At 36.8% G+C, this 24680-nt stretch overlaps 1 protein-coding gene across 1 annotated transcript in view; it reads right to left on the reverse strand.

Annotated features, from left to right (window-relative positions):
* Nucleotides 1-24680, reverse strand: part of OTOGL (otogelin like) — a 204151-nt gene that overhangs the window by 114889 nt on the left and 64582 nt on the right. The window contains exons 2-8 of the mRNA XM_025881365.2: nucleotides 14983-15077; nucleotides 13900-13939; nucleotides 12893-12941; nucleotides 7975-8041; nucleotides 6224-6322; nucleotides 4523-4677; nucleotides 408-529 (exon numbers count right to left, since the gene is read on the reverse strand). Of these exons, the coding sequence (XP_025737150.2) occupies nucleotides 408-529; nucleotides 4523-4677; nucleotides 6224-6322; nucleotides 7975-8041; nucleotides 12893-12941; nucleotides 13900-13939; nucleotides 14983-15058 (608 nt within the window). The 5' untranslated portion in view covers nucleotides 15059-15077. The remainder of the gene's footprint in view (nucleotides 1-407; nucleotides 530-4522; nucleotides 4678-6223; nucleotides 6323-7974; nucleotides 8042-12892; nucleotides 12942-13899; nucleotides 13940-14982; nucleotides 15078-24680) is intronic.

The following is a 24680-nucleotide window of genomic DNA, read 5'->3' on the forward strand; positions in this document are numbered from 1 at the left end:
GGAAGGAAGGAAGGAAGGAAGGAAGGAAGGAAGGAAGGAAGGAAGGATGGAAGGAAGGAAGGAAGGAGAAAAGATTTAAGAAAGAGGGCAAGTATAATTGAAGAATGGAACTATGAAAATTTCTCCTGAATCTCTGTTAGAAAAAGACATGATAATCTCATCTGTACCTGTGCAAACCTAAGTGTACCCTGCACAAACATTAGGGAGGTTAAACTGTTTAGATTCTGGTCACCTGACTGGCCTCAGAGCTTGCTGAAGCTTTAATGTCTGTATGATATAACTTTAAGGTTATTGTTTGAAAGAAATCCTCTCTTCCTATTACCCATAATTCAATTCCAAGCATGAGATGTTTGGAAATTCTATCAATCCATGGTGTTATTTTCATTATATCATTGATCATATCTTACCTGATTCCATCCTTTTTTATTTCATGCCCATAAATTCGAATTTCCTCTTGGTCTGAAAAGAACAAGCTGATTGACCGGTAACAGGAATACACTGAACCACGGCACTTAGGGCTATTATGAACCTTGAAGCGGGGGCGGGAGGGAAACAGAAAGCATAGGAACCAACAACAGATATGTAGGCCTTCACTTGATTTACCAAAGTCACAATGCCTGTCTACAGTTCTACAGCACTATTAGATCTATGACACTTTATAAAATAACAACTACATTTAGGATTTTCAAGAGAAAAAAAAGATTTAACAGAGAAATTGGACAACAAAATTAACTTTATAAAGTATAAATTAATTCAGCATATTTTTTAAATGAGCTGAACCTTTACATGTTGAGTGTCAACATTCTTTTTTTCTTTCAAGATTTTATTTAAATTCAAGTTAGTTCACATATAGTGTATTATTATTCGTTTCGGGGTAGAATTTAGTGATTCATCAGTTGCATACAATACCCAGTGTTCATGACATCAAGTGCCCTCCTTAATGTCCATCGCCCAATTACTCCATTCCTCCACCCACCTCCCCTCCAGTAACCCTGTTTGTTCCCTATGGTTAAGAGTCTCTTATGGTTTGCCTCCCTTTCTGTCTTTATCTTATCTTATTTTTCTTTCCCTTCCCATATGTTCATCTGTTTTGTCTCTTAAATTCCACATATGAGTGAAATCATTTGTCTTTTTCTGACTGACTTATTATTCTAAAGATACATGGTATGTACTGGAAAAAAATCAGTTCTGACAGGAAGACAGTAGAGCACCACAAAGAAACACATTTGTAGTTTTCATGTCCATGTCATGTTAGAGACTCATGAAATGGAGCTCTACACAGTGCAATACTTAAAGGTTGCAAAAGGGACTAATAACCTCTCTAGAAATAAAATTGCTCTAAAAATAAAATAATACTTTAGGGAAGACAAAGATTACTTCTCAAAACTTGATGGGAGAATTAGTTTACTGGAAAGAAGGAAAGAGAGGAAGGAAGGAAGGAAAGAAGGAAGAAAGGAAGGAAGGGAGGAAGGAAGAGAGAAAGAAAGAGAGAAAAAGAAAGAAAGGAAGAAAGAAAGAAAGAAAGAACAAACAAAGAAAACAAGAAGAGAAGGAAGGAGAAGAATGTTAGATTCTCTTACTCTATTCCAAAATTAATATCAAAGATTCAAAAAGTAAAGAAAGTATAAATATCTGACCATATTGAGAAGAAATTTATGGAGCTAGAGAGTTTGAAGAAAAAAATTAGTGATTGGAATATAGAAAATGTTGTAAACAAAAAATGGGATAATTGTTAACTCTATACAAATGCACAAAGAAGAGAAATAAAATCATAATAAACTATTGGGCTCAGCTCTAAATAATATTTATATGAATTCATATATATATAATATGTAAATGACAATAAGCCACACATCATTTAACCTAAGATGGTGATACAACCCTGTAAAAAGGAGGGAAGGAAAGAGTGTGTGTGTGTGTGTGTGTGTGTGTGTGTGTGTGTGTGTGTTAGGGGCAGGAAAGGTGATATAAGAAAGATGATTCCATCTTCCAAAGCAGGAAATGATTAAGGCTTAACTTTGAAAGATAAAGAAATAATAGCATATTTTGGCATGTAATATAAAAGCCAGAAGAAACAGCTTAAAGAGCTGAAGTAATTGCTTTTGGGGAACCAGACTGTAGCTAGGCTTGGGAATGAAGGCAAGCAGGGGCTACATTTTTGCTTCAGATGCCTTAGATGAATTTTTTAAACTATGTACATGTATTATTTTTATAAAAGTAAAATTAAATTTAAAAAGAAAAAGAAAATGATCAGGCATATAAAAAGGATATATGCATAAAGACGTTGATCAATGTGTCTATTAAAATACTGAAAATATTTTTTAAAATCTAAATTTCTAAAACAGGGCGTAAGTAAATAATCTGAATATCCCATAACCTGGAACAAATACAGCTAACAAGATTTTGGTTTTTCAAGAATATTTGTCATGGAAGAAAGTTCTTGACATAATTACCAAGTGAAAATCTAAGATAGAAAATTATACACAGTATGATTTCAAGATTATAAATGTGTTTAAAATTCAGAGGGAAAAAAAGAGTAGAAGGAAAATATGTGAAGCCATTAGCAGTGGTAACTCCTTTTTTTTAATTTTTATTTAAATTCTAGTTAGTTAACATATGTGGTAATATTGGTTTTAGGAGTAGAATTTAGTGATTCATCACTTTCATACCACACCCAGTGCTCGCCATGACAAGTGCCCACCTTCATAGCCATCACCCATCTAGCCCATCCCCCATCCCCCTCCATCAACCCTCAGTTTGTTCTCTAACCTTAAGAGTCTATTATGGTTTGCTTCCTTCTCTCTTTTTTTCCCTTCCCATATGTTCATCTGTCTGTTTCTCAAATTCCACATATGAGTGAAATCATGTGGTATTTGTCTTTGACTTACTTTGCTTAGCATTATACTCTCTAGCTCTACCCATGTCATTGCAAATGGCAAGATCTCATTCTTTTTGATGACTGAGTAATATTCTGGAAAATTAAGGGTTTTCCAGTATGGAGCGTCCTCAAAAAGTTAAAAATAGAACTACCCTATGACCCAGCAATTGCACTACTAGGTATTTACCCAAAGGATAAAAACATACAGATTTGAAGGGACACATGCACCCTGATATTTAGAGCAGCATTATCAACAATAGCCAAAGGCCGGAGAGAGCCCAAAGGTCCATCGACTGCAGTCAGTATCACAGTAGTTCTAACACTATTTTTATAGACTTCTCCGAAATTTTCAAATTTTCTACAAGAAAAGTGAACTACTTCTATAATCAGGGGAAAGATGACATTTAAAGCAAATGGATTTGTTGCCTAGAAAGAAAATTCCACCAGCCAAAACAGAGCCAAGTAGAAACAAAATTAGCTCTGGGAGCACAGTTCAGCATTGTGTGCTATTATCAAAGGATAGATTATCTAGTTGACACTTTATTCTTCACAAGGGTGAGGCCCTGGACAAGAACATTTCAATGAGGGAGTCAGAAGGTGTTTGAGTGATAAACCCAGTGAGAGAGTGGTGGAGTAACAGACAATAAGGCACTGAAAACAGGAGACCTGTGAATACTGAAGATGCATGCCACTAACTTCCCCATCTAAAGAGACAGAGGATTTTTTATCCTTATGCTCCACAAGTTAACTTTCAATAGACCTCATTTCCTTTCTGGGTCACAAGACTTTTGATGCTCTTAAAAAGCTTCAAGGCCTACTTTTTAAGATTTGCACCACCTAGGGGAAGAGAATTTAGGCAACTCCAATTTAAGTTAGAAGGGAAAAAGAAAACAGAGGTTCAAACAAATGATGCCTATGGAGAGTTATAGCTTTTGAAAAGGATAGCACAGCCGTTTCCTGACTGCTTGGAGATAGCTGGAAAGTCAGGGGAAGAGAGCGAGACAGGGAAAGAGGTCCCTGACTTTTTTTATTTCAAGTAGAGCCACTCTGCAGCTTGCATTCTGAGCTGTCTCTTAGGAATTCTTCCAAATCAAGAATTCAGTTAAACACTAACCCTCTGAGCTCAAATATATAGTATGAACCGACCTAGTAAGTAGCTGCCTGTCTCTATGTCCTCGGGCCTTGCTTCTGTGATCCGTTTCCTGAATGCCAGCCTCTGATTCACACTAAGGGGTGCCTTCAAAAAAAATTAATCCAGGGGTACATTACAATGGTAGCGTCAGGAAGGAAATGTGTATGCGCAATTTGGTTAGCACCCAAACCCACTCCCTCTTCAAAATATTCAAATAAAATCTGAAGAATGGGGATATCAACTGGAGTTGATATTATGACATCCGTGATATAGACATTCTGCATTGTCTGTAACTCTCTCCCAGTCCAAAGCTCCATCTCAATAGAATAGACTCAATTTAGCTACGAATTGGGTCCATCCCATTAAGAACCAATCCTTCTTCCCTAGTCAGAGCCTCAAGTATTCGTGCTATGATTATTATGTATTTTCCATCATTTATCCAGTCCTTTAAAAATACAGACTTTGCCAGGAAAAAAAAATCTTTACGTTAATTATGCCCTAGGATCACCTACCCATACAGTGTAGTGAGGCTCCAAATTACCACAGTCTTTTGCAAAAATGTAAGAACAGTTTCCTGGGAAATAATAGTAAATGCCATCAAAAGTTTCAAAGTGGTACTGTCCCCACGTTTTGCAAATCCCATCTCTGCCATGGCCCATGTTTGGCACTGAAAAGAAATAGGATAAGATTTAGTAGAATCAAAGAAGTAATGCCCTGTTTCTGGCAAAGTAGGTGATTCTCATTTTCATTAAAATAAATATTTTCTTCTTTAATCGTCAATATCACAGAAAGAAATAACTAAATAAAATTATGAGCTGCTCTCAAAACTATTAAACTCTCCTAAAGGAAAACATGGTCTCCAAGTTGTTTTGAAGAAAGGTTTTATGTTAGATACTTCCTTAAATTTTGCTTCCAAAGGAAGACTGGAAGAAGAGAATAGTAAGGAAAATGATACAGTAAAAGAAGGTAATAGTGATAAAACAAACACAATGGCTCAGAAAAGAAAGAAATGTTACCACTGAGGGCCCTAAAAATTTGCATAAGCAGCACTAGAGTGTTCCAGACTCAGCAATTCTTTCAAAAATATCTTAAGAGTGTCCACAGAGAAAAATAACCACTGGCAAAAGAAAGATCATGTTTATGTCTGAGAGCTCGGGATGGAGAGCATTAGTCATCCGAAGTATGCTGGAATTTAGGAATTCATAGCGTTAAACTGGCCAAATTTCAAGCAATAGTCATCTTAAATCGTACAACTTCATCTCCTATTGTCTTCATGACTACCTCCCTTCTTCCTTTTGCGGATAACCCTCTATTCTATTTTGATTTTCTAGACCCTTCCCTTTAGAATAATATGGAAATCAATGACCTTTACTGAACACGCAATGTAAAACATTTTAATGAATGCTACAGGGAGCACAGAGATAAGGCACAAACATTGTCTTTTCTTTGTAATTTTACCTAAATTTTTTAGCCTTGACCAACGTTGCCCTTTTCAGGAAAAAACAGAGTGACTCTTTAGTCGATCTTCTCTGACAGTGAGCCCTACCGCCATTGCAGATTTTCACAGAATCTTGTATTTTCCTTTATAGCATGTGGTACAAGTATAACTAATGTATATCCCTTGTGCATTGGTCCCTTCCTCTAGACTGTAACCTCCCAGAGGGCAGAAATATGTCCATATTATTCACTATTGTATCCCCAGTGCCAGGCCTGGGATTTAGTAGATATTCCATAAATACTTATTAAACAAATTAATATTTATCCTTATTGATGTAGGAACCTATCCTAGGCACTGTGGATAAAAATATTTTTAAAGAGCCCTCTGCCTTTTAAGAGCTCTCAAAACTGTTTCTATTTTATGTACAGAATGTCTAATTAATTCAAAGTCAAAAAGAATGAGTGGCTCCAAATAGCAAATCTAATTTATAAAACAAAAACAGAAATGAATAAGAACTTGGGTTTAATGGTCTGATGTTGTCCATCCAGGAAGTGGAAAAAAACACTTGAGGGAGTAGTGGAGATTAGTGAGAAGGGAAAGTGGACTTGTACATTTTCTTTTACATTGTTTCTAAATTATAGGAATGAATTACAGACACTGGAGTTAATACACAATATGATTACCCCAACTCCCAGGGCATGAACACTGATATAGCCAATTACAGCTTAAAGTTCTCCTTGACTTATAATTTCTCTCAAGTATCCCTGAAACTTACCAATCTGGCACCGTGTCCCAAGTGCCTGAAATATTTGACAGTCACATGTACCGGTCTTAGAACAGAAAGCTCCGTTAAGGCATTCATGAGGACAAGAACCTGAAGGACAAAAAAGATAAGTTATCTTCTGGTGGGCATCAGTTCTTGTAAACATAACATGTCAAGATTTAGCTTGGACTAACCATAACCATTATTAATTCAAACAGAACCCTGGGCTTCTTGCCTTGATGAGCTAAAGAATTAAGCTCGTCAAGTCTCTATCTAGTTCATTTCATTATGTGTGCTGTGAAACAAGAAAGACAGGCTTTCACATCTCAAACTACCCTGAGAGCAAAGGTTAGCTTCCTTCAAGCAATTGAAAGGTCAAGTTCCCATGTAAGGAATCCCTGTCCCAGATGATGAGAACCAGAAATGCACAAGCTGCAGAAGATTCCGTTGATGGAGTTTGGCCCCAGCTGCACGTCCAAAGGGTTCCATCTCCAGGAAGGAGCATTGTATTAAAAAATAGTGTCCATCATTAGCTTGAGGAATCAGGCAAAGTATAAAAAAACCCAAAAGGAAACTCTCATTTTTGAAGAGAAGAATTAAACATTTCACTCAAAGTATGTGTGTTAATTAATCTTCAGGCTCAGTTACAAATAATACATTCTTTCTGACCCATACTTAATTTTAATGGGGTCTAAACCAAAGTCATGGCTGGCCATCACCAAAAATATTCTTTTTTGTGGAAAGAAACATTGTCCCAAAAGATTCTGTTGAAAAGAGAAAGCAAGAAACTATGAGCTCCTGAGTGAGTTTTGAAAATGCAAATGAATCACAGTGAAAATTTTTCCTCTAATAAGGAGAGAGGACAAGGAGCACTTGGCAAATTTCAAGCAGGAAGAATTTAAGTAACACATCAAGAGAATAAGAGCACATCTCTGAGTCACCATAAAGTAGTATCTCTCTGGAATATGCTAAGGTCCTGGGAGGTAGTTAACTAAGTGCGATGATTTAACCACAATTCTGCCCAAGTCGAGAATCAGAAAACCCTATTGTCCTTCTACCTTTAAGATCCATTGAGCTAAAATACCTCTCTACATTTAAAGACCTACAGCTCCCTAAGTAATCTTAACTGAGGAAAAATGAGCTGTTTCAATTATGATTATCAATACAGGTAAAAACTTACATTTTTCACAAATTTAAACGCAGTTTTTTCCCCTTTAAATCTTATCTTAGATCACAATCTTACATTTTTATAATAAATAAATATCTAATAAATAAATAAATATCTAAACACCTAAACAAACACATGTATCTCCTTCAAAAATTTATTTATAGCCCTGTTTATTCTCCTGAAAACAAGTATCAAGCCAAAACTAGCCAAGAATTGCTGTTATTTTAAGTAAAATGAAAAATCTGAGTTAAAGTTTAAACTCTCATCAGCATTCTGTTTAATGAACATGGGAAATGGGTAAGCAAAAATAAGGATGCCGAGGAATCAAGGAGCCAGTTAATGACTCAGAAAAAAACTTGTCTGATACCCAGTGAGAGTTCTTCCTGATCACGTAATCATCAGCCTAGTCTAATTGTTTAACCCTGCTTATTTCCAAACGTAATTCAAATTTCTACATGAAGTGAACTTAACTATTACTATTATTACCACCCTGGCTCAGTTTCCTCCTTGCATTAAATGGCAATAGTTAATTCAATATATCCCTCAAAGGGGACTTTGAAGAAAGCCAATACAAAAGCGAAGGTGTGACACCGACCTTTTATTTTGCTCTCACCCCAGTTAATAGCTTCATGGAAGAAATATCTTGGAGACGTTGCTTCCAACTTTGAAAGACAGAAATAAGAATTCAAGACAGTTAAATTATTTAATTCAAGCCCCACATGCACATCAGGAAGTCTGGGAAATTGTTACAGATACAGAAATTATAAAGTGCTGACTCTATTTCATTGGCTTCTGGAGACAATCTCAATGTGGCTCCCAGAGGAGCCCTTTGTGGTTAGAGGACTTGACCTCCAGGTTTGGTTTTGCCTCTTACCTGACTTTGACGAGTCTTTATCCTCTCTGAGCTCATTCTTCTCCTGCCTTTCTGTCCTCCTTGAAGAAGAACGTGGGTGGGGTCTAATCTTTGCATTACCTGACTGCTTTGCCTCCCGAAGAAGCTCTACTCTGGTATTTCCAAGCACAGATGGGTCTGGAGAAAATGCACGGGGCTGATGGACCAACAGTCAGGGACGTCCACACTGCCTATGGAGGCATCTATGAGGATACAATCCACAGAAGCTTCTGCTGCTGCAGTGTGAGTGTGTCCCCTTCAGTCTCCAAAGAACTGACACTTTGAAGTTCATAGAACATTCAAATATATCTTTTTATAGACTCCCCACTTCTTCAGGGTAATGGTTAAGAGTATGAATTATGGAATCGGACAGACCTGGATGAGAGTCCTGATTCTTCCAGTCCATACTCTTAGGCAAGTTTCCTAACCTCTTAAACAATAACAACAACAAAATTTCCTAACCTCTTAGTGCCTTCTTTCTCTTGTCTGTAAAATGGGAATGATGGTATCTACTTAATCGTGCAGTTATGAAAATAAATTAAAATGATGTATGTAAAAATTCCAGCATAGTGCCTCACACATGAAGAATTAGCAATAAAGAGATTTATATTAATCTAAGCAACCCCGATAAACCTTAAGATTTCTGGAGGTCAATATAGCTTAGTAGCAAATAATTGTGGATTACTAAACCTAATCGATTAAGGATTTTGATTCAAACTCATTGACTATTTAGGGTATGGTCTGAAGCAATGTCCTTTCAAATACCATTTCTATGTTCACCAGAAGAACACACACTCCCAAAATCTGCCACATAATTGTCAAATTGAGTACCAGGTGTTGTTAGAAAAACTGGAAAGGGTGAAGAACAAGAAGAAAGGGGTGATAGGGAATGTGACTTCAGGTACAAAGTCCTACCTCAATGGATCCTGGTCTCCTTCCCACACAGAGTTTTATTTTGGCATTTCCCAATGAAGTACTTTTTCTTTTAATAGCCAAAGTTGCCCCATGTCAAAGAAGAGCACTCCCACGCTCTCTCTCAACTTCAACACTCCTTTCTAAACTCCTTGCTCAACACTATGCCTCCAGGTTCACTGTTTCCTGTTCTCATTCCTCCCAGGTTTCATCCGCACTGCTCGATCTCCCCTTTCTGCCTCTGCCACCGTCTTCAAATTAAGTTAAACTCACAACAGTCTCTGACTTTGATTCCCCCAAAACAGCAAATCTTATCCTGTCTGTAGCCATCTTGTTTCCAACTGCCTACCTCTAGCACAGCCACCAATATTCCTGGGCACCAAAATCTGACTTCAGCTCCAGCAAATTATCTGTGATGCTCACAAAAATTGTATAGAGGCTTCAACTCTGCTTCATACAGGCTTATAACCTTGAACAAATTATTTAACCTGCATAACCTAGGTTTCCCAATCTATAAAACGGAATAAAAGTAGAATTGTATTCAGTGAAATGGGGTAAGTGAAGCCCCAAGAGTAGAGCCAGGCACAAGGGTTGTAAATATGTTACCTATTTTTATTATTGGGCAAAAACTGAATACATCAGACAAGAATAGACCAAGGCTAGAATATATCAATTTTTTTGGCTCCATATCCTCTCACCCAACTCAGGCTACACCTCCACGGAAATGACAAGTGCTCAACACACCAGCCTTCTGGCCACAGAAGCATCCTAGTTGCCTCAGCATCCTAATGACCACATGTTCCGTGCATCATTCAACATTTCACCAATGCTAAGACAAGACCCACATATAGCTTTTACTTTTTTAACCAACCTGAACTCAGAATGGCATCTTACATTTATAATTGGGAGCACTTTTTTTATTGTTATGTTAATCACCATATATTACATCATTAGTTTTTGGTGCAGTGTTCCATGATTCATTGTTTGTTCATAACACCCAGGGGAGCACTTTTATTTTTGAGTCCTATAAATAATTGCAAATAATTGATGGCATCTTAGATTCCATGAACAAGTTATACAGAAATGACTTCTTTTCCGGCCTACCCTCACGAAGCATTAAGTATCTAGACAATAAGCACCGCTATTCATTTTATGTCTCTAGCATGGTCTCTTGAATGTCGCCAACAAATATCAACTGAACTGAATTTAGGCATTATTCAAATAGGAATGATCTGCCTGCCAAGCCTGTTTAGAACCATGACTATAAAAGATTCTGTTGAATCTCCCTCTACATTCTCTCAGCCCACCTGCATCTGGGTTTCTGTGCACATCAAGACCCTTCAACTTCACACACTGGCTTCTTTCTGTCTCTGCCTCAGTGCAGAATCCAAGCAGGAGAGACCACAGAAAATGCCTTCATGGGGATAGAAGGCCCCCCAGAGGCCACCCTCAGCCAACGAGAGACGGGAATCAGTAGATAAGTACCCCAACTTCCCCCCATCCCTTGGAGAAACAATTCTACAACTCATTCTACACGGCTCCTCAGGGGGACCCCACCAAGCCTAAGCCCCAGAAGCCCCTCCTTAACATACTCTATAAGATTCACTCCCCTCCTGATATCACTTTTCTCTCTTCCCCCCTTGTGCACTTCCCCCACATAAATTGGCTGCACCTAAGTCTGTCTCAGCACCTGCTTTCAGGAGACAAATTTTGAAATGTAACACAAATGCAAAAGAATTCCAGGCAGCGGGTGCATACATTCACAACCGATAAAAGATGCCAGCCAATTCTTCCTCCTTGCTGCTAACGTCTCCACAGGACGGTGAGGAGCACAGAGAACCATCTTTGGATGAGAAATCATTGTGGCACACAAATACACCACTGACAGGAGTCCGTGTCTCCCCTTTCCTGGCTCATTGTTCATCTCATTGCCAACATATTTCTGAATCCTTACTTGCACGGATAATCTACCCATCAATGCTCCGTCTTCCTAGAGCAGGAGTTGTGAGTCAGTGGACAAGAATTCCCTTACAACAGATGAAATTCCAATCCTAAACAGTGCAATGCGTGATTATGACCTCACTGTCCTTCTTTTTCAGCGTTTCTTCTTCTTCTTTTTTTTAATGGGTTACTTCTTTTTTTTTAAGATTTTTATTTATTTATTGAGAGAGATAATGATAGAGAGCATGAGAGGGGGGAGAGACAGAGGGAGAAGCAGACTCCCCGCTGAGAAGGGAGCCCGATGTGGGACTCGATCCCGGGACTCCAGGATCATGACCTGAGCCAAAGGCAGTCGCTTAAACAACTGAGCCACCCAGGTGCCCTCAGCATTTCTTCTTTTTAAAACCTGTTCAGATGTTACATAATGTTGATGCATGTTCTCTCGCTGCAGGACATAGAAGAGCAGGTATAGGTGGCTGCTCTTCATTCTCTCTAAAAGGGAAGTCAGGACAAGGTAAGTGTGTTCCTTATTTACTAACCAAAGGTAACTCCTCTGGGGTAAACTAGACAAACTCTAGAAATATCTAAATGGACAACAGTATAACCCCGTCCAGAGGTCACTTCATATGACAACTTTGGGGTGTATTTCACAGATTTTTGACACTGGTGGGTTCATCAAAATGCAGTTTTTTCAAAATTGGATTTTCTACTGAGTCATGCTGATGTCTTTTTGTGGTTAACATGGTCAACTGACAAACATAGTTAAATTTCTCAGAGAAAAGCCATTTTAACCACTTCACATGATACATAAGTACTTCAGTACACAAAACATTCTTTTTAAGGAAAAAAAAGTGTTTCCATTCCAATCTTTTGTCCATTTAAGTACAAAAAAAAAAGATTTCTATTTTGAATAAGAATAAATTAGTTCTGTCCTCTAAATTGTCAAATCCATCTTCAGTTCTCTTTAACACCAAAAAATATAAAAATTCAGGCATTTACCAGAAAATACTAGAAGAATTGATTGCAATTCAGGATTTGACAAAGGCCTCCTTGAATACATAAGCCGTTTGCTTTATAAATACCCAAATCACATTACTTTCCCATACATGCCTTTAAGTTAGGATGCTCTATTTTCCCAGCTATCTTTTACAGAGAAATATTTTTTAACCCACCTCTTTGGACATTCCAATCAGAATTTAAAAATATTGCAATTATCTTATCCAACATCCCTTATATAAGGGGACCTGGGCAAAAGGGCCTTCTCAGATTCAGGGCTACACGTCTCTCCAAAAATAAAGGTTACCTCTCCAGAAGTGTCTGTCATTGAGATTTGTCAGACACTATCGAAGCTGTCTATCAGAACACCAGGTCACCTCTAATGTCCTTTTCCAACACGTATACCTTTCTCTGCCCCTGCTTACTTGTGTTTGTTCGACTGTCATTGCTCTGATCGTGCACTTCATTTTTAAACCAATTAAAAATTTCTGGCAAGTAGATGAGATTATATCTCCCACACGTGCTGTGAGCCTATCGGTAGGTAACTGAGGTGAACAGCAAAAAAACACTTGAGTGAACAAGTCAATGTGAACTAAGCATGAATTTGAGGGTTACAGAAAAGCAGTAGAGAAGTTACTCTGCCTCTTCTCTGTCCTGTCTTGTTTTTAGCATTTTATTCCCCTTCACAAAGGTCTCATTGTTGAAGTGACAGCAGAGTCCCAAAGCAGAGTGGATTATTTCTCTGCCTCTCTCCATCGGACGCATAACCTACCTGTGCTGCTAAAAGAGCTCTTTTCTGTCGATTTTCATTAAACCCGTTTCTGGAAGAAAACAAAAAGAACTTGTATAGTCAAAGGCCCCTAGGCAACCTGAACAAGCCTTTCCCAGGAGAGAGCTGATGTTTTCCTCCTGATTTCCATCACTTTATCAAAGAGGTCTTTCTTGGTTTAACATTTAAAAGGTCCCCCTCCCCTCTTGGAGGGGTTAGATTTGGGTGGTGGTGATGTCTCATTTTACAAAATTCAAGAGTGTCCCGGGATCTCTCCAATCTCTGATGTGAACTGAATTTTCGGAAGGAATTTCAAGATAGAGAAATAAACAAAATCATGTAATATTGTGGCACTGACACACACGATATTTTCTCCATATGACTTCATAAAACTGGTCAGGTAAGTATTCACCAAGAGCACATTCACTTTTTCCAAACATAATATTTCTCTCCCTTTCCGTGTCATAAAGCACAGATTAATGTTAATGTGAATAAGGACATCAAATTGTGATCTCTCAAAATCAAATGATGAATAGAATTCCTCTTTTCATTAAGCAGATCGGTTTAGTACGAAAATGATTTTCATTAGTTAGTGCTAGAACAATTTTATTGTTTTTATCACTAAATATTTCTTTACTCCATGTTAAGATATAGCACATCTATAATCAATGACGTATGTTAATAATAACAGCAGAAAAGGGGAAATTACCCAACATAACCTCTTTATAAACCACTGAAGTGAAAGTAATATTTCTTTAGTATCTATAGTCATTGGACACCACTAAGAACTCATAATTAAAATGAAAAGAAAGAACTTTCTTCATAAAGAGGGAAATGAATGGCTGATATTTTTAATTTGTAGAACTGTTTTTAAAGAACCCATCTCATGCCCTTACTTTATAAAATATCAAATTTATTTTTTTTCAAAAGCAGATACATTTATCCTCTGAGCTATGCTCATTCCCACTAGCCTTATGTTTTAGAGGACAGAAAGAATGAGAAATACTCACTTTGATACTTTCGTCAAGATGGATGATGCACAAATATATCCTGCCAGAGATAAATATACACAGATAAGAATGGGAAAAAAATTATCCAAATATCTTGGTCCCATGTTCTGGTTATTAAACAGATCATTTTAACGTAAATTCTAAAACTTAGACTGAGTTTTGCTGTGAGTTAGTTTGCGTTTTCTAGTGGATTTTGAGCAGCCAATTCCCTGTGAGACATTAGTGGGACTGTTAATCTGGATAGAAGGAACAGTGTACCTAGATTCATAGAGACATAATACAGTGGAAGGATTAGAGTCAGAGATCCAAGTTTTAGTCTTTGTCCTGCCACTTAGTAAATGCCAAGCTTAAGCAAGCTAGCAAACACATCAAAAAAAAATGATGGTATTAGACAAATGCATCTTGAAAGTCCCCTCCAGCTCTCAATACTCTATGACATTTTCTCCTTGGAATTTCAATCACTACAAGGATTGGAAGATAGGGTCCATGACCTCGCTAGTCTTACATTTCAGTAATTTCTCCCACTTCCCCTACAAGCTCCAAAATATACAGCTCTTTTCAGGGATTAAATTTTACCAAGTAAATGTAAATAAATGCTTTCCTCATGAGAGTATTTTATAAACATTAACTTAGAAATAGAATTGCCATAAAAATAATTGAAAATAATTCGTGGCCCTAAATGATAAAGTCCTTCTTACAAACAACTTTTTACCATTCTTTGGGTTGACGGCATGAAGAAAGTTTAAGTACTCAATTTTTCTTAATTTATTATAAAATTCAAATGTTTAAGTTATACAGAAAAATATTTTAAATCATCTTTTAGAAAAGAAAAAATTAGAATCAGAATTTCTTCCAGTATAGTTGCCTATCATGATAAAAGCCTAATTTTAATATTTGAAGAAAAGACTCAAAAAATTAAAACCAAAGTCCCAAATTATCTACATTACTAAGAATTTTCAAAAAGGTGGTCCGGGTGTCGTTTAGTATATATCCATTCTAATGACTCCAAAGTGCTGTTCCCATCAGCTGCAGGAGAGACTAAAGCACAATAAAATAAGGTAAAAATTTCATATAAGTTCTTACCTTGTAATGAAAACAGTATATGAAGCAAGAATAGTCTCCGAGGTATCATTAAATTGAGTTTCCTCACAATGTTCATTTCAGTGGAGCCTTTCTCCCTGAAATGCAACCAAATTGTTGGTCTTTACTATTATGGCATCTTAGAACTATGCGTATGTGTAGAGTGCTCAAATTCTTATAAATATAACTTTGTAATAAGGTAATTCAAAAAGAAATTCCAGTCTTTCTAACTACCTACAGCATCTGAAGCTTTAGAGCTTGCCAGCAAGCCTTTGGCTGAGTGTCTCATTAGTGATGCGTGGCCGCTGCTTACCTAAGCCCGTATTAGTTACACCCTACCCCACTCCTGCACATCACACACCTTTTTAGGCTATATTAGCCCTTTACAACTTCTAGAGACAGCAGCACCAAAAATACAAAAAGCCTGTTAGCTCCTGATGTCTCAGAAGATAACCAGTATTCCTAATTGTTGGTCTATTATCTGTGTTTTATTTTAAAATAATTACCTGTCCTTTGAAAAAAAGGTGAAATAAAATCCTATCAATCATTTTTCAAATGTCTAGATGTTCTCGTAACTTTTTCTTTAGAAATTAAAAGTAAACTAAAATTATTTTATGCATATATTTTCAACTCAAGTCCCATTACAATGTAGTTTAAGTTGACATATTCCTGTGCCCACACATCTTCCTGTTAAACATTCTGCCACACAAGTAGTAAATAACACAAGAAGATGATATTCTAATATCTGACTTTACAAAGAAATTAAAGTAACTCACACAGCCCTGAAGACCCTCCCTTCACACCCCATTTTTCCATCCACTATGATGGGTACCTAATGAGACAACAAAGGAGGACTTCTTATTCCAGCAGGAAGCATACTCTTCTCTGGAAGTGATGGACTGACTACCTGGATGGGAATCACAGAACAGCTCTAATATTTCCTAATGAACCTTAAAGAGATGATCTGAGCCCCATAAATGAGTGAAAGCCATGCTTATACAAGGGGAGCACATTCCTTATAGCGGATTCCATCCATTACCTGCACTATTATAATGCTCGTTTACCGGATGGGGACGCAGTAGTAAAGAATGTCTAATACACGGGAAATACCTTTGAGACAGAAAAACAGAGCAGTTAGTTCTTGACATCTTATTGTACTCAGACACCTCTTCTGCAAAGAATTTTCATTCTCCTGTGAAGTAGCCTTGATATCCTATTATACTGCATGCCTAGTATCTGTTATATAAACAGTTCCTTGCCTGTGTCCCAAATTCAATGATCTTTCACTCTTGTTCTAAATGATCTTAACTCATTTCCACTGCCTACATGATTGCTAATTTCATGAGTGAAGAGAAGATGTTTGCTTATAAGTTCATGTTTTTAGCATGAAAACACATTATAATTTGTTAAAATTATAAGCAGCTATATATGCACCAATCTATACAGACACACACACTTGCACATCTCACTTTAAAATTCTGATGGATAGGTTTAAATAATTGAAGTATAGTATATGTTTAATAAATATTTACTGGAAGTTTATTCATCATTACTCTTAAACTAATTAGACAGTGAATTAATATAATTCTAAACAGATAGGCTTAGTTATTTATGGTTACACCCTAAATATCGGTCCAAAAATATGTATCTACTCAACCACAGTAAAAACTATAAAATATTCTAGATACATAAGATGTGAATACAGAATAAATTAAAGAGTTAAGCTTGAAATTTGCTTAGAGAACAATAATTTTCCTCCAAAGAAATTTTTACTTTTTTCCTCCAAAGAAATTTCTAAATTAAGAGAGCAATTTTGCTTATGCAGAATGCTTATTGACTCTTTTTGGAAAGGGTAGAAATTGTCCATAACACATATACATTATTCAGTACCCTCTTTAATTTACAGTAGTTTTTCTCGGCTTCATGGTTTCCTGTATAAGTCAGTCTAAAATATGAAGAATCTATAAATCATAAATAGTACTTTAGGATTTTTTCCCCAGTCTATTTAACTGTTTGACTTTTTTCTTTGATCCTAAAATTTTTCACAAGTGACACACATGTGGGAAAATCCCAAATGGGAACCAAAGTTAAATTTCATGATTCAAAAAAAATAAACATTCCTGTAATACTCATAGTTTTTTCTAAACATTACCAGAACTTGATGAGAAAAGGTTAGTAAACAGAAATATAAAGCCACATAAAAAGTATTTATTTCTAATGTGAACTTTGATATTTTATGTACTTAATTCAAATGTACTAACTCTGAGCTTCTCATCTCAAAATTCATATAGTATCTTTAAACTCTTGATTCAAAACATCACAGCTATTTTCGCTGGTTAAAGTTGGAAATTCCAAAGCTGTATTGTTGGGCATTTTTATTACTTTTTTTTTTCTGTTTTGAACTATTTGCATTTAAAAACTATAAATTGTTTTTTCTGCTGAAGAAAATAATAGAAATTATAACAGAAATTTTCAGGGTGACCATTGTTCTATAGATAGAGGTTTAGTGCAGGCTTTTTTTCTCTTTCTCCTCCTTCCGGGCTTACAGTCGGTAGGAGATTAGTAAAGGACAGGGAACAGCAGCAAAGAAAACAATGACAAATCCCAAGGTCTTTTTCAACTAACTACCTTGTGAACTCATTACACTAAATGGTAGGTAGCATGAAAAGAGGCAAAATAGACTTCCGTGAATAGCTACAATAGAACTGAGAGTTTAGATAAAAGATTAGACCCAGAACCACAACAAAGGAATTTATGACTGTTGCTACACGTCGTTATTACTGTCAAAAGTTAGTTGACAGCTTTTATTTCATTCTACCATGACAAAGGAACTTTGGCAAAAAGTGAGTCAGCTATCAACTTGTGAAGAGATATTATGTTCTTAAGAAGTCTGAGGTGACTACATAATGCATGGAATAAACAGTTCCCTTTCTGCCACAAGAGCACTGCAATTTCCCCACATGGAATATGATCTTTAGAAAGTTGACACCTGAGAGCCTATTGGCCTCAACGTGCCACATTAAAAGCAACTGGCAAAAATGGGAAAACGTTGGCCTTCTACATCAATTAAAAAAAATGTGGGTGTATTTTTAATGAAGTTCATTATCTTTGGGCAAAATGAATGTCTTTGGTGATTTATATAGCACTCATTTTTCATTCATTGAGACCAAATCTAAAGGAGATAACATTTGATTCCCACCATATCACATTCTACTAGTGAAATGCAATTATTCCTCACGTGTTTTACCAAAACTAGCACATTTCAGATCCAGTGATGTTGTCCGGAATTTGTTATCACTGAGCAAACAAAAAGAATCCTATATCTTTGACATGATTCTAACCACTCTGAATTTAACTTCCTTATTATGAGACAGTTTTGTAGTATTCTATTTATGATTTCAGGAGGTATGTTGCTTGGCAATTTGTGGGACGTTTCATATCATTTAATTTACAAATGGCATTTATCTTAGCTTTTCTGAATAAAAGACATGATTATGCGTCATAAGGGATATCTGTGTTGGTCATGATTTCAATCTAAAGCCCACTCCCAGAAGTTAATGTGTTATATTTTATAGGGACATTCGTTTTTCAAGTTGCTATGGTTCCATTGATTTGCAATACTAACTGATACCTTGAAAGAAGTAATGTTCCTACAACTAATATTTCTTCTTGTCAACATTTTAATATCATTTTAAGATATAATACCAGTATTTCCTGCAGTTCTCTTCATTCTCTAAACTACTATAGCACTATGCATTTATACTACATAATGTAATATATAATGCACTCTCTATATATAATAATATAAATTAAATTTGTCTCCCATGTTTCCAATTTCATTTTACATCTTCAATCATTTTAGATGTTCTTATTTTAAAGTTGCTGAGGGATAATGTTATTTGAATTTCTCAGGAGGACGAGGGATATAATCCTGTTGTTTGTTGTGTTTTCTTCTCACATTTAGGGTGAATTACCTCATGGGTTTTGTGATTTTGAATTTTATGTCAACATCTGTAGGGTGTTTTCTGTGGGAATCTTTTACTCCAGGGCTGAGAATATGCCCCACTAGAAAAGATTGCTTCTGTCAGTTGCTCCAAGAAATTTCAGTCGATCTCAGTCTGAGGATTCCCAGACTACAAAATATAAATTCAAATCCCAAACCCAGAGTAATGGAACGCCAAAGTCTAGTTTCTGCTTTGTTTTTGGCCTCTGGTGATATCCCTTACATTCTTGTGAATTTATCCAACCACTTAAATGGATGTCTCTTTTATTTTATTCAGCCTATTTAAGTATTTCATAGCTGGCAAATGTTTAAATCATTTAATCTGCCATATTGTCAAAAACAGAACCACCAACTATCAAAAATCATATGATCTTATTTTCTAAGTTACTAATATATATTTGCAACTTACTTTTCCAGCTGAATTACAAATATGTAATATGGAGCCATCTACAATTCATAGGTAAATACTTATCTAATTTAACTCTACTAATTTTAAGCAAGTTATTCCAAACAAACAAATATAAATTTATAAAGAAAGCATGTCAAAGCACGTCATACTTGGATCAAATGATTTAAAATATAAAAGAAAACCCATCACATATCTAAATGTCATGGTTGGATGACTTCATATTACATCAAGATTCCGACTTGAATACCTGACAACCTGATTTGTGACAACAGCCACTGCAACAGCCCCTGGAGAGTGAAACATCAGCTTATCATCTTCCCCCCTCCCTAAATTGGCAAGTTTGTACAGAAAAACTGCCTTTGGAGACATAGCATCACTGTGGTTTTCAGCAGAGCACAGATCAGTATGAAAACATAACTTAGAAGAAACCAAGCCCTTGACTGTGATTTGAGAGCCACAGAAAGTTTGGAAAATCTCAAAAAGAAGTGTTTCCCCCTTTATCTTGACATGCCTTCTTCCCTGGCTCCCAGCCTGAATTAGAATCTTACTGAGTTACATGCAAAATTGTTATCATTATCTCCCGAAAACTGCAGTTAAAAACAAACTCATTCCCTTGGAAGGTTTTCTTTAGCCTTCTCTTCTAACAAGATAAGTTTATCAACTTTACCTTAGCATACAGTGATGGTTCTCAAACTTTGGTGGGTGCAAAAATCACCTAGGGAGTGTATTAGAAGCACAGATTTCCAAACCCACCTACACTGCATCCCATAACTTTTCTGATCCATGAGTCTAAGTGGATTAGACATCTGTATTGTAATAGAGAATCCTGCTTCAGGGAAATTAAATACCAGACTAGCTCATTGTAGTGGGAGAAAGGAATGCAAGTGAATTACAAATATGGAGCACTGACAGATCCCATTGGAGGGGAAATATGTAGAGAGTAGAAAAATTAAGTGGAGTTTGGAGGCCAGCCTCACTACCCTCTAGTGAATAGTTGTTTGGGAAAATAAAGTAGGTATGTTATATAATCTGCCTACTCTTTCCACACTCCTTATGCAAAAAAAGCAAAACAAAACAAAACAAAAACCTCCTCCCAAAGGCAACACATCTTGATTCTCACCATTATAAGTGGGATAAATGGCTCCCCAAAGACATCCATGTCCTAATTCCCAGAACCTGTAAATTCTGCTTTATATGGCAAAAGAAACTTAAAGATACAATTAAGTTAATGATTCCTGTAACTTAAATCCTCATGGATTCAATGTAATCACAAGAATCCTTATCAGTGAAAGAGAGAGTCAAAAGGATCAGAGTGAAAGAGAGATTCAACAATGGAAGAACAGCCACAACCAAGGATTTCAGGGAGCTTCCAGAAGCTCAAAGATGCAATGGAATGGATTTTCCCCAGAGCCTCCAGAAAAAATTCAGTCCTGCCAACATCTTGATTTTAACCCAGTGAAACTCATTTCAGACTTTTGATCTCCAGAATTAAAAGACAATAAATTTGTTTTAAGCCACTAAATTTGTGGTAATTTGTTAAAGCAACAATAGGAACCTAACACACCTTCTCTTGCCACCAGGGATAGGCACCTGACATTAAGCAAAATAATGTATCGCTGTCCTACAGCTGATCCAATTCTCTTTCTTAGGTATTGAAATATAAATCAGAGACATAAAAGTCCCACGTAGTCATAAGGCTATGGGCCTTGGAGTTTTGTGGTCACAAGAATTAGAGGGCAGCTCTTTTTCAGTCATGTGCATACTGTTAAATAAGCAAAGAAAGTTTTGAGAAGTAGGAGAAGTAGGAGAGAGGAAGTAGGAAAGAGCAGCAGGAGAACAGAGCAGGTGTTTAGAGGGAAGCAAAGAAATATGTGATGGAGAAGATGCTTCACCACATTTGGGTTTCTATGACTACATCTATCCAATAACTTTCTTTTTGATTGAGTTAATTTGGTTAGAATTTCATTCCCTGACATGCAGGGATCCATGACTGATTCAGAGGGACTGAGAAAAAGGAGGATAACTGTGATGGTTGATTTTGTGTGTCAACTTGACAGGACCACAAGGTGCCCGGATAGTTGGTTAATATTATTCTGAGTATGCTGGTGATAGTGTTCCTGAATGAAGTTAACATTTGAATTGGCAGATTGAGTGAAACAGATTGCCCTTCCCAATGTTGGTAGGTCTCACCAATCCACTGAAGGACAGAAAAGAACAAAAAAAAAAAAAATGGTTAAGGAAGAATTCCCTGTCTCTGCCTGACTGTCTCGGAGCTGGGACATCGGTCTTCTCTTGCCTTCAGACTCAGACTCAGATTCAGACAAGAACCATACTACAGGTTCTCCTGGGTCTCTAGCTTGCTGACTGCAGATCTTGGGACAATGGCTTTCTCCTAAGGGATACTATAAATCAGATGGCATTTACTATTCCAAGGTCCCCAAATAACCTACTTAGACCTAAGAAAAACTGGAGAACTGTGATATATATATATATATAAAGTTAAATTTTCCCAGGGAAACCTTCTTGAAAGGTATTAGATAAGAGCGGATATGAAAGTTATGAGTGAGAACCCCAAGAGAAACAGAAATGAGGCATTGTGGAAATAGTCCCATTACAAGCATTATATTGAGTCTTGCTCACTCTTCTGCTGTCCAAGAGCCAGATCGAGGAGAACATGTAAGTTAGACTTCTAATACAGTACTCCACTGATGGGAGTCAGGGTGACTTCAATGACAGGGAAGTTGTGACAAGATCGGAAATTTAGGAGATATTTTTTGGCACTGAGGGTCTTAGGGATGAAGACTTTCATCTAAGAATTCTATGGTAGTATGTGGACGATAGCAGGCAGGAACACTGTTGGATGGGTTAGATCGTAGGTCCCAGTTTCTTATTCATATTCTCCTTGTTATAGAATTACATGTTTTCCCTTTTTCAATGTGCTTTTGCAATACCTCCCTCTGAAGTAGAAAAAGTATATTTCTCCTCCCTATTAATGTTTAAATGGTCACGTGACTTTCTCTGGCCAAAGTAATGTTAGCAGACACAACTTAAGCAACACTTTTAAATGTGCATCAGAGTTTTGGATCGTTCTCTTGCACTTCTGCTCTCTACCAGAAGAAGAATATGTCCTGGGTAGCTGCTGGTCCAAGGACAATAAGGAAACATGTGGACTACAGCTTAATACCTCCCCTCAAAGAGCTGAGTCCCATGGCTAGAAATTAATGTGTGCTATGCCACTGAGATTTGGGGTTGTAAGTTATATGAAACGTTATTGTAGCATCAATCTGGCTCATTTAGGAGAGTCAGGAAGCAGAGGTGCCTGGGTGGCTCAGTTGGTTAAGTGTCTGCCTCCGGCTCAGGTCATGATCCTGGGGTCATGGGATTGAGCCCTGCCTGTGGCTTCCTACTCATCATTGCTCTCAGCACAGTGTATTACATATGTATTTCTTTATGGTCTGTCTCACCTGCTGTGGATTTTTGAGGGCATGGGACTCATCTTAATCTCTTCCTTTTCTCATCATCAAAAAATATTCATTAGTTGAATAAATTAATGTGTTTCTCTGCTATAAGACCCTTGTGGGAGTAGAGTTTTCATAGCCTCTTCTTTTTTGCTATTTTAATGCACAACTTCAACCAGTGGGCCAGATTAACTCCTCCAGGCAGATAAATCCATGCAATGCTTCCCCAGGTCAAGCTAACATATTTGAGTTTATAAAGTTAGTGAACCGAGGGTTGAAGGACACAGTCATTGACAAATATCTGTCCCTTTGAATTCTGAATTAAGATCTCAATTACAACAATTTTGAAGATGAGGAAGACAGGAGACTATACAGAGCAATGGATAAATCACGGGACTTATTTTCATGTTTATTTGTGGAAACGTAAACCTAAAGCAGAGCACTAGTTTCCCTCTCAGGAAATTGCACTCCTGCTCTCAACTACTATTTGGCATTTACTATTTAACTAATTTATATTGCTATTTATCTTTTGTGAGTATGTCTGTCACTTCTACTAGATTAATAGGTGATTGAGAGCTGTAAGCCTGACTTATACATCTTTGTATGTCCCCACAGGCCCCCATGCAGTGTTTGATATAAACTAATGCTTAATAAATTTCATTAGTAGTGACAACAATAGTGATGTTTATGATGATCTCCCTCTCCTGATATGTTCACAGAGCTTGGTGGGCAGGATTAGAGGGTGGGATGGCGTGGGATGGGAAATAAGGCTAGAAAGGGAGGCAAAGTCCAGATCATGGAAAGCCTTCTATTCTATGCTAAATACAATGGACTTGCTCCTGGAGGCAAAGGAGATCTGTTAGAAATTCCAGTGGCCATTTTTTAAAAAGCTGTTTGATAGCAGTATGCTCCACGAAGTTGAATTCAACATTTCAGAATCCACTAGCTGGCTTACTTCTTTGAATTTAATTGCTTTCATCTTCACACAAATATCTCATGAAAAAAACTCTACTTTTCATATAGATGATAAGACAGAAACCCTTCAAAGCAGACAGAAGGGAAAAAATAAGAGACTAAAAATTATAAATATTCATATAAGTTTTAAGACACTAAGGGTAAAACACTATATTAGATGGTATGAAGATTAAAATATAAAGATAAAACATATACAAATCATCTCTCAAGCTAATTTAGTTTAGGCAGAGGGAATAGAGAAATGTATATGATAGCCTCCTTCCTCAAAGATTATAAGCCAGTGAGGTCAACAACATTAAAAATAATTACTAAATTAAGTATTTAATTATAACTGTGGTGTGTGTCCTTAAGGAGAGTACAAGACGCCCTGAGAGAGTCTTGCAGGAAAGAGGAGGGTCGGGAGGAACTTCTAGGAGAGGCTTACTTTGAAACTGAGAACTAGAACGAGCAGGAGAGAACCAAGACTTACCAAACAGAGAAAACCGCTTATTCAGATGCCTTAAGAAGGAAGGAGCTTGGTGGGTTTGAAGAAATAAAGGTTTAGTACAGCTGGAACGGAGTGAGCTAGGGAGGGAAAGGGGCAACGCTGCGAGGCGGGAGCAGCACAAGGAGGTCATTCAAATGCTTCAGGCCATTGTCAGAATTTTGGACTTTACCCCAAGAAATATAAAAGCTAGTGGAGAATTTGAAGCAAAGGAGTAAGATAAACAGGATTTTATATGTGTGTGTATATACATATTATATATACATGCACACACATGTAAATATATATTAATATATACACACATATGTACTTTTACATACATAGACATGCATATTACAGATCATATATATTCACCTATTTGTTTGTTTTAAG

This window comes from Callorhinus ursinus, unplaced genomic scaffold, assembly GCF_003265705.2.
Source record: "Callorhinus ursinus isolate GAN/ISIS: 27379988/994484 unplaced genomic scaffold, GSC_fseal_2.0 scaffold14, whole genome shotgun sequence".
NCBI classification, from domain to species: domain Eukaryota; kingdom Metazoa; phylum Chordata; class Mammalia; order Carnivora; family Otariidae; genus Callorhinus; species Callorhinus ursinus.